This window comes from Amphiura filiformis, chromosome 12, assembly GCF_039555335.1.
Source record: "Amphiura filiformis chromosome 12, Afil_fr2py, whole genome shotgun sequence".
NCBI lineage: Eukaryota > Metazoa > Echinodermata > Ophiuroidea > Amphilepidida > Amphiuridae > Amphiura > Amphiura filiformis.
In genome coordinates this window covers 47781853-47793636 of record NC_092639.1, presented here as the reverse complement: position 1 = coordinate 47793636, position 11784 = coordinate 47781853, and the positions used below count along the sequence as shown (strand labels likewise).

Sequence of the window (11784 nt, the reverse complement as noted above, 5' to 3'; positions counted from 1 at the left end):
TATACATTGCATACCGACCGACACAGGCGTGATCAGTGAGACATTCGCGTTTCGCGAGGGGATAAATCGCTCTTTTCTTTTTTTGAATTTTACGGAAATTAAGCCCATTTCAAGGTACATTTAGTGGACAAAGATAGTTGTTGGCTGGTTTAACCAGGGTAAGTACAAAGAAAGGGGTTGGGTTGAAAAAAATGCGTGAAATTGAGGATTTAGTTTGTGAACCTTCTGATACCAATGATCTTATCATCATGTATGATCTGCATTCCAGTGATTCTGCCAAAAGTACTATAATAATATCTAGTCCGAGGTTACTCAGACTGATATTCTCCAATTTATTGGACGGAGTGGAGAAGGCTAGCCTAGAGGAATTCAGTTACATAATACCGGGTATATACCATTTTAAAAGCTCATGGCCTATGAGTATGAAAGCTTTAAAAATAACATCATGTATTTTATCTTTTTTTTTTTTTTTTTGCCATTTTCCAACTCTTCTACAATAACATATTGAACTAGATTTCGCGGTTCTCGGGTTGGGCGGTTCTCGGAACCCATAATCTGAAAACCCACCGTTCGTCTCTTCCAAGCCCTGTCCTGCTACCACATCGGAGGACCCCAAAATACCCCGAAATTAATCTAGTAGTGTCTGGATGTAGGCCGTCAATTCAATCGGGAGAAATGTGAACGCAAACGGGTTATATACGCCTTACCATAACTGATGATTTTTATGTTAATCATGTCTTTAAAATGGGCCTATTGGTCTGATGAGATGCACCTGTTAGTCACACTGTAATGCTTTCCGATGCGCGATGCGGTACTCTGCGCACACCCCCGTTGATACTCCACGATAGCACACCGCAAGCACGCGATATCGCACCGCGCGAACGCGATATCGCACCGCGAGTACACGATAGCGGACGGACACTCTGTGATTAGTATTATGATGTGACATATAAATTGTATTTGTAATCATTTCTTTTTTGATTAAAAATATATACAATTTACATCAATTCAATCCAGCACATCCACGATCCATTGTATGTAAACTTGTTTTTTTTAAACTTCCGTGGTCGTGCCTGTGCGTATCGCGTACACCAGCGTAAACGCAAAAGCAATAAACAATCACGCTGATTGGCTGATCAATGCACTTGACAACAAGCCGGCTGACCCATTGGTCTTCGGCGCGGCGCGTAGTAGGCGACCTTGTCACTTCTATGCGATCGCAATTCACCAGCGCGTACCCGGACCACGGAAGTTTAAAAACAACAACTTTACATGTATAATGTACATTGGTTCAGTTCCAAAGTGGGATTAGTTTGTGGTTCTGTTAGGAATTAAATTTTATATCATCATGGCTATTCTTTTCTGTTTTCATTGCCACTCCTTAAAATGTCACATCAAAGTTGTTCATCATTGCTCTTATGCTTTCAGTGTTTGCAAATTACTTTATGGTACAAAATGTTAATAATACTCATTGATTATTGTACAATTTCATATTTCAATTGAATGATTCATTTTATTTTTGTTTAAAATTATGGCTACAGTTCCCAGTAGTCTTAGTTTTGTTTTAATTGTGTAATTTTAATTATACATCACAGGCTCTGCTTATCGTTGTACCATCTCCATCATATTGTATTTTTTATAATTGTATTTTTGTTATTAATTTTGATGGAAAATAAATAAATTTGATTGATTGAATGATCCATAATTTTGTATCCATGCAGAGCAGTGAGGGAACTCCAAACTACAACATCATGGGTCGCCTTCCCCAGGGTCAGAAAACTTCTCATGTCAGCACCAGCAATGGAGCTGACACAGACATCATGAAGTTTTACTCAACGTCATACTCAACATCATTTGGAAAGGAACCATTCACACCGAGGACAGGAAAACATGTAGGAACTGGTTATCAATCTAACTTTAGGCCTGGTGTGTACTATAGTGAACGATTGGATGAGTTGGACAATCCTGCTATGGGGTAAGTTTTGCATTTTTTAAATAAACTTTATGCCCAAAAAAATAGAGTTAATCTTTTATATTTGACAATATTAATCACAGTATTCTCATTCAACATTGGTTTACTAGTAACACTCCTCCAAAATAGATGGAACTAAGGCAAATTGTCAGGTTCAAGTATAATTCTTTTCTTTGAAGATTTGTAAAAAATATGGTTGTAATATCAAACAAGTTGGATGATGGAGAGAAAAGTATTGTTAAGTACCTGCTTCAATTGTTACTCAATTTGGAATGCAAGATGTTATCTGGGGTATAATGCTTTTAAATAATTTTTTGATATTAAAGTTCTTCAGCTTCTGTGAGTGACTTTGAAGCATAATTGCTAAGCAGTGTGCCCTTTATGGTAAAAGCAGAGAAATACAAAGGCAAACTTGTTTGTATTGAGTGCTCCATTTGAAGGGGCTGGATCAGTTCCAGTAATTGAAACTGTACGTTACCATGTTCTCCATTTTTTTTGAGATGTAAAGGTATTTCCATATTTCAGTTGCATAAAGTTGATTTCTCTAGAATTTATGCAAAGGATTATTAACTTCAGAAAACCCAATAATTAATGAAGGTAATCATAATGAATCTTTTTTATTTCTTGTACTTCTACAGGAGAATTCTTAGAAACAACTACACCACCATCACAAAGAAACATTTCTTGCCATCAGCAGACTCAACGGGGTGTGATCCATTGCCAAGTCACATGTCACAAGTAGGCAGTGGCTTCACAAGACAACTTCCAATTACCACACCCACTCTTAACAATGTAAGTCAATCAAGGGAGAACTGGGTTATACCAGTCAAAATGATTGTCAATTGGTTAAATAACAACAAGTTGTAGCCAGGCAGAGTTGGGAAATCCAAGAAGTTTTTTCCACTGAAATTTTGCAATTGGTATACAAATTGTGGAAATTAGAGCTATCTTTGTGGGAAATGTTTTTTTTTATCTTAAAAAAAATTTCTGGGTTGTTAAAACTTTATAATATCAACATGGGAATATGTGTAAAAATGTTAATTAGGATCAAGTTTTTTATTTCTGGTTCTTGTGAAAAATATATTAAATTTCTAAGGTTTAAATTTTAAAGGTTCAACAAGAAAACAATCTAATAAAATCAAAGATGTCCAACTTTTTATACTGATTTTTATACAGCTCACCGTTAACTCCCTATCCTAAATGTAGGATTATAACAGTATAGCCAAAGGTATAACAATCTTTTTGAATCTTCTTGTTTGTAGGTACGAAGTGTATGTGTGGATACCCGCAACCATGGCCCAGGTCCATCAATCAGTGGTGTATTACCAAGGCATAGACCATTACTTCATAAGCTTCGTGCTAAAGATCCACTGTCACTGGAAAATGCTGGACATGTAAGTAGAAAGCCAAGCATATGTTTCAATAAATTATTGTTTAAAAAAGTTCAATGAATGTACCTGATAAGCAACATCCTAGTGTTTAAGTATTGGATGTTATAGATCATCATGATTACTAAATGAAGCACAATGAATTTGTCATGATAAATTTGTTTCACACGTTTCATTCACACATTTTTATTTCTTTCATCTCTTTTTTAGGGACCAGGATTTATGACAACAGAAAATAAAGTTGGTTACAAAGGTACACAGAGTATAAGAGGTAAGAATTAATGATGGATTTTTCTAGCTTTGCTCCAAAGCTGAAATCCATACACCCCTATGGAAACATGACCTTAATATTCCACACAGGGAGTGTGAATTTCAAATGGAGTTACCTGAACGGGTGACTCCATTTGAAATTTACACCCCTTTTGTGGCATGTCTGCCATATAGGGGGATTATGGATTTCAACTGGAATAGCCTGGTTTTTACCTAATAAAAAAGAACACAACAAACCATATGCTATGACATATACCCTCTGACACTCTACTCTGGAGAGTGATTGGTGAGTGGGGTTAGATAGCTGGTGAGTGGGTTTTTTGTTAACTGCTCTATGCTTCTGGTCATTGGAGCTGGTACTAGTTTGTCTGGACTTTCTTGGTCACTGCTAGGGCTCTGAGATCAAGAAATTGGATTGTCAATTTCAACAAATCACAGAATGGGGTACAGTAACAGCAGTGTATCAGATGACATAAATATGATAATGTATGTTTTATTCATGTATACCATATCTTTTACTTACCATTTCAGCTGACACATCAACCAAAACTGTAGGAAAGAAAGAAGGCTCTGGTTACACTCATGCATATAATGTAGAACCTATCACATTCCACTCGGGATCACCACATAAAAATCAATACCCTGTAAGTATGACACACACCCTGACACACCCCCCCCCCCACACACACACACACCCCCACACACAAGGCCCAGTCTACCTGCAGACATGACATGCACACATATGACTTGGCTATGTAGTAACTTTCGTGGAGTATTTCATATCTAACCTCATGTTTGGAGAATAATTTTGTACCACCATTTTTGCTCACATAATTCCTCTACTTTTTACCATTTTTAATGTCAGTAAGACAACTCACATCTAAAGTGGAAGCTCTGTTTTTTGTAAAAAATAAGGATACCAAGGCCTTTCTGAAAGAAAAATCATTCAAAAGTAATGTACTAATCTAAGTGATATAGACAGCATGTCATTATTTTCTTTAAAAATCATGATAGTTTCAGTAGAAAAAGTAACATCAAATCATATAATTTGTGTAATTCCTATTTATTTACAGGGTTTCTACACAGACAGACCAACAGGAAGAAGTATGATGAAAACAGCATTCCAACCATCATTGTATATGAAGGTAGGTATCTTTAAGGCAATATCACTTGAAAGTAAATATATTGAAATTGATATATATTCAAAATTCATCAGTTTTTTGTCACTTTACTAATATTGTGATGTCATCCAAGTTGCATACCTACAAATTGGTGATACTTACAATCAGCTACAGGGTGTTCTGACTCTTCTCCCATATATTATGTACCCCTGAGCAATGCAAGTTAAGTAACTTAGAGATTTGAAAACCCTTTCTTGGGAGTAAAATTCATCCCCACATATCACCACAGCATAATTACCACAGCATAATTATGAATGTGTCAAAGTAAATCGCATAATTTGTCATATTTCAAACCATATCCATTATTAATACTGTTCAAGTAAGAGTTAGTCATTTATGTTGTACTTCTGACATTAAATCAAGTCTAATTGATACTTCTTAATATTTCAGGGTGATGAGAAGTTACCAGTTATTACCAACAGATCTGAAAGAGAAACAGGGTTTACACATGAGAAAGCAAAACCACTGTATGTCAACAGAGTCATGACTGATGTAAGTAGCAATTCATTAAGAAACATTTTTAGGTGAATTAGCAAGTGAGCGAGTGAAGAATTTAAAAAGACAAAAGAAACAAGGAACAATGCAAAGAAACAATGCAAACATTGTGAAGATATTTCCTTTTTATTCAATTTCACAGCACTGTTGTGAAAAGTAGTAACTAGTATATATTCTACACGACATGTTCCACTCCAGGCACACAAAATGTATAAACAATTAATCCAGACCTAGAGTTATTTTAAGTTGTGATTTGAAAATGCAAATTTTCTGAGTGCTTTTGGCTTCATGCTGCTTGAGAATCGGCATAATACAACAATAGAAATAAAATTCTTTATAAAAACGTTGCAACAGGGTCTTACTAAAGAATAATTACAAGATTTGTGAATTGAATACTGGCTATACAGATTTGATAGCAAAGACTTAACACTGTTACATCACCTTTACAGGCTTACACCAAACGAGACCAAGTTCCTGAAGCAATGGAGACGAGAACGAGGAAGGCGGACCCTGCAGAGTATTTGAATATGACAAATCCCGACAACCACTCAAGCATAGCCATGAAATCTTTCCAAGGTGTACAGAGACCGGCGCCAAGTGAACATGAGAAACTAGGAAGATATTATGTTGGAAATAAGGTATGTATCAGAATCTGGGGTTATCAGTATCTGGTGTATGGACAGAGGGGTACTCAGCAAAGACATATAAAATATTAATATTTTGTAGAGAAGGTATAGCTGAATAAACCCCATTTTTTACTATTAGCATATTGAAAAAAGCTCCACTTAGTGTCACATAATGAACCCAGAAAGCTTCAAAGCTGCAGTAACTAAGCAACCAACACTAACAAGAAACCACAGTGCAGATCACATCACCTGGCCATTTGACTCCATATTGGAGAGTTGGATAGTATATCTCATATATTCATGACACCAAAAGACCCTACCTTTTCCCTCTGTCACTAATTCTAGGGTGTGGGCATGCACCAGTCACCCAACTATTGTTTGTAAAATATTGAAATTTGAAACTGGCATATATAATCATGTTTCTAGATGTGCTACACCAACCATATTTTGCAGTGGAGCATTCATATATTATGTTGGTGGGGTGTGTTTGGCTGTGTCTATTTCCATGTCTGTTTGTCAATAAATAGTGTTACTGTGTATTCTTTCGATTAAAATACTAAATATTTCAAATTTATTAAAGATCAACTTTTTCTGCATTTCAGGAGTTATCAGGTTACAGCAACAACACCAGAGAGCCACAGCTAGAGCATCCTCCTGAACCGTTCAGATGGATCACACATTATGACACAAAGTAAGTATAAACTGTTTTCCTTATGATGTAGCTTGGATACTAATGTTATTCATTCATTGAGCTATTTTAGTTGAAACCCATACAACCCTATGGAAAACATGACTTTAATCTTCCACACAGGGGGTGTGGGTTTCAAATTGAGTCACCCATCCTGGTAGCCCTATTTGAAATTCACACTCCCTGTGTGGAAGATTCAGATAATGTCTTCTATAGGGAGTGTATGGATCTCAACTGGAATAACGTATTGGTAGTGTGACAAGTATCACACATGAAATTAGAATAGCTATAGGTAGCTAATCAGTCTGCTCTCTGATGAAATTCCTGGACCCAGGTCAATTTTGGGGCCTAAAGTTAAGTGTTTTGCCTTTTGAATGTGTAGAAGTTTCTTCACATCTCACTCATTTCCTAAAAGCAGGGTCTATCTTTGATATTATTTCTACATTCCATCAAACCTGAATATTTGTCTTAAATCCAAGCCACCTCTCGGTTTGTGGCCATGGGTGAGGGGCTCTTGAGTAGCCAAAAATAAATCTGCATGATATTCCAAAAATCTTGAGGGAAGATTAGCCCTAAAATGCCCACCGTTTTGGCCACCAAACTGAGGAGTGTGATTAATTGAGTTTTCTCAACCTGAAATTTTGATCTCACAGTGGTTTTTGTTCACCTGAGACACTCCGTCAGTTGAAAACACAATTAATCCTCTGTTCTTCCTTGAGGCACAGGGAAAACACCCACTAATTATGATTTTGAAAAATGATCGCCCAAATTGCTTTGTTTAAATATGTGTACATCCATATCAAAACGATGCACTTGTCGGCAGCTACATGTGTCTCATTTCACATAATAGCTAGGAATAAATATCAGACTCATCTCAAGTGGAGGTCGCTTTAAATCAGCCCCAAGTCACATGGTGTAGGAATACAGAGAACATACCTTAACCATGTGATTTGGGGATGATTTGAAGTGACCTCCACTTGAGATGAGTCTGGTATTTATTTCTAGCTATTATCTAAAATGAGACACATGTAGCAGCCGACAAGTGCATCGTTTTGATATGGATGTACACATATGAAAAATTGCAAACTTGAACCAACACATTTTCCTTCCTTCATTTCAGACATTATGACATGAACCCGAAAGGCAAGGCACGTGCTGGGCGCACGTTTGGAGCAGTAATGGCACAGCTACCAGATGGATTCACGAAGAGTACCGCAGTGCATGCATTTGGCCCAGCACTAGACACTACAGCCCAGCTACGCAACCTACATCCATATGTAGCAAGGTTAGTAATTCATTGATAATTTAGAAAACGTTCATATTCAAATCTAAAGCCATGATGTTGGTGAGAATGACATGGTACTGCTCAAAATGGACCACACAACTTTAATACTCAAAATCATTCAAATATAGGCAGTAGCCACTTCAAAATTGTGTAGCAATGTGCCATGTCATGTGGGATAAACAGCCCCAAATTCATTGCATGCTTCAATATTTTGTCATAAAAATTTTTATGCAACTTGCTTTGGTCATTACATCTTCTGGGCACTTTGAAATCAATATAGTATATCTGGCAATCATAACAGATTTATATGGCTGTTTATGGGAGAAATTGGGCTTTTAATCATATGCGTCTGTCTACAATGCTAAAATATCAAAAGAGCTTATATTTTTTTGCAATTAGTAACAAAACACTGTGCATCAATCAATGTGATTCTGTATTCTCGATTTATGAGATGAATGAATTTAAAGTGTAACATCAAAAGGATGCACTTGTCAGCTGCTTCATGTGTCTCTTTTTACATCATAGTTAGGAATAAATACCAGACTCATCTCAAACTTGGAGGTCACTTAAAATCATCCCCAAGTCACATGGTTTAGGAATACAGAGAACTAAACCATGCCACTTTGGGATGATTTGAAGTGATCTCCACTTGAGATGAGTCTGGTAGTTATTCTTAGCTTTTAAGTAAAAAGAGACACCCGTCATTGCCCGTAGCAACCAACAAGTGCATCATTTTGATATGGATGTACACACATATTTGTTGCATACTTTTAGAAATTACCAGTACAGGCAAATGATTAAGACAAGCAAGTTCTGCACATAATTAGTAAATATATATTACAATATTTTAACATTTGAACAAAAAAGTAACAAAAAACTCCCAAGGATTCTAACCCTAAATGCTTGTTTTCCATATGTTGTTTCACAGGAGTATCAAGGCAAGAGATGTTTACTACGATGACCACACCCATGATGTCAAGAGACACGTGACCTTCAACAACACTCCACAAATCCTAGCTGTATAGAAACAATAGCAGGGTTTGAAGAGGATAAACATGATAAATGGAGGTTTGTGTGCAAGTGTTCAACAGGATTGAACTTGACACATACATCCTCATGTGTTAACTTGAGCACTACTAATAAATGCTATGGAAGAAGGAAACTAATTATGTTGTCTTGCAGTTTCTTCTCTTTAGTAAAATTTTGTGACAGATGATAAAATAAATTATGTTATCGTCTATAATGTGAAAAACAACAAAAACAAAATCTTTTGCTGGTCAAAAGTCTGCAGACATACAATGTGTATTTGTAACTGAATTGTGATTACTGTAGAATAACCTCTGCAGCTGCTGGAGGATTCTTTATGTTTGAATTATAAGGATTCTACTAAGAATTTTAAATAAACAATGCAGATACTATGTACTTGGGAGGGTGGAATTATAAAAATAGAAATTGATATCATCAAGAAACTCATTTTTTTTAATTTCTTTTTTGATCATCAGGAAACTGATTTTAAACATGATCAAATCACAGTTTAGGATTTATTTCCTTTTTATACGGATTGGTCTACAAGGAACTTCTTGTTGTCAAACACTTTTTAAGTAACTAGTATTTGAGTTCAACTAAGCGTGCTTGTAGTTTTGCTATTTATGTTATTTAATACATAATCATTATCCGTCCCAAGTAATTATGTGTTGCCTAAGAACTATAATATCCGTCCTTTTTATATAATGTAGATTTTAAGTAAGTGCAGCTAGAACCATGATTACTGACATGAATCTATTTTATCTTATATGTAATCATTACCCGTCCATGTGCTGCTTTATAATAAACATCCGTCCATTATACTGTAAGTGTTAAGTAAAGTACAGTTAGAAATATTGATCTATTCTAAAGGCCTATTCAGTGATCCCAGCATATTGTGTAAACAAATTAAAATCGCCTATAAATTGCCTAAAAGTGAAAGATAAGTCATTCAAATTGTCATTAGGTTTTTTGAGATGAAAAATTTGGCAAAAAATGAAGGAAACAGCAGTGTTGACAAAGTTGAAGCTCCATACAGATTTGTGTAAAATGTCATCTACTGTCTTTAATACACAATTTTCAGCTTAACCACTAGCAGGCTATATTAGCACATTTAAAAACACTAACAAAGGTGCTCAAACCTGACTTTTGATGATTTTTATGATCCTCCTAATGAGCAAATCACTGAATGGGGTTTTAAGATGTTTATATTATCGGTAAATTGGTGCCACATCATGTGACTTCCCTACAAAAATTTAAGGAAATATTTTAATATCATATTTTTTTTAATCTGTAGTATGCATTATTTTTAAATCTTGCCTAAAGTTATGTCTTTAAATTTAGGTCTAGAAATAAGTCATTGTAGGTTTGTAGTATAAATTATGGGTTATTCCATTTAAAATCCACACAACCCCTGTGGAAGAATTTGGAAATATCTTTCACAGAGGGAGTATGAATTTCAAATGAAATTAACACATTAACTCCATTTGAAACTCACTCTCCCTCAGGGAAAGATTCATGTTGAATCTTTCTCAGAGGGTGTATGAAATTCAAATATAGCTGCCTAATGCGCTCATTCAATTTGAAATTCATACTCCCCTGTGGTGGATATTTCCAAAATCTTCCACAGGAGTAGTGTGGATTTTAAATGGAATAGCCTAATAGATGTGGGCAAGAAGTATGTATTTTGAGAAGTAGAAAATGTTTGCAGTATCCTTCATAGATCATCAATGGAAGATGTGACCTCAATCTTCCACACAGGGAGTGTGAATTTCAAATGGAGTTACCTGAATGAGTGACTCCATTTGAAATCTACACCCCCTGTGTGGGAGATTAAGGTCATGTCATCCATATGATTGTATGGATTCAAATGGAATAGTCAGTCCAATGTACCTGTGAACCTGTGAAATGTGACATGATCAAGGGGAATGAGTCAGATGTTACTAATATCGTTTTCGAGATATTGGCAAAAACAGTGTTCAAATTCTTTTGTTTTATATTGTTTTCAGCCATTGATAAATTGCTCATAACTCGGTAACCAGATGTCCGATTTTGATGGGATTCGCATCAAAATGTAGCACTTGTAAACTGCCAGAAAATGTAAAAAACTTTTAATTGAAATTGCGACTCATTCCCCTTGATAATGTCACAAATGTTAAATATTTGTACCAACTCTGTTAATAATTTTCATGTTTTTTTCACCATGTTTCATCCATAATATAGGATACTGCAATATTAACAATAAGCCTACAAAAGATGACACCATAATAGAAATGTGTAGCTGAAATATTTTAAAATTATGTTATTGATCATGTATTGATTTGTTGCTTGTACAAAATCGCTTAATTTTTCTGTAAAGAAGGCACATGTACAAAAGGAAAAATGTAAAATGTATAATGAAAAAATGTGTAATAAAATGAATTGCAATTAAGTATAAAAATGATTTAATGCGGAAATGATTATGTGTGTGATCTGAGTTTGGTCATGTGATGTGATAGTTTCAGATGATGGCTTGTGCTCCGTCAATAAACAAACTGTCTGTCGAAATTCTCGAAATAACGTTCACTGATGGATAATAAAATTTTTAATGCGTGCTCAATGACAAAGCTTCAAATATTTGCCGAATTAAGAAGTCAGAAGTATGTAGACTACGCATGCGATCCCGGCACTTGGTTGGTTAGCTTTTGAATGTTTGAGCAACCCCAGTAAATACCAGGATAACAAGCTTGATAGAATCTCGGAAGGTGTGGGTTGAACATGTTGAAGGGCTTATATTGTATTTAAGTTTGACATAACCACATACCTGTGATTCTTTCTTGTACCTTTTTAGTCCTTCTTTTCATCCCTCTTTTCCTT

The 11784-nt window shown here is 35.5% G+C and overlaps 1 protein-coding gene across 1 annotated transcript; it reads left to right on the top strand.

The window, feature by feature from the left end:
* On the top strand, nt 1-10829 carry LOC140166310 (stabilizer of axonemal microtubules 4-like). The gene is made up of 12 exons (XM_072189729.1): nt 1-158; nt 1722-1975; nt 2611-2764; nt 3235-3366; nt 3571-3631; nt 4162-4274; nt 4704-4775; nt 5202-5303; nt 5756-5944; nt 6535-6623; nt 7741-7905; nt 8834-10829. Exons 2-12 carry the CDS (start codon nt 1752-1754, stop codon nt 8928-8930), a joined length of 1398 nt encoding a protein of 465 aa, XP_072045830.1. The 5' UTR covers nt 1-158; nt 1722-1751; the 3' UTR covers nt 8931-10829.
* The last annotated feature ends 955 nt before the right edge of the window (nt 10830-11784 follow it).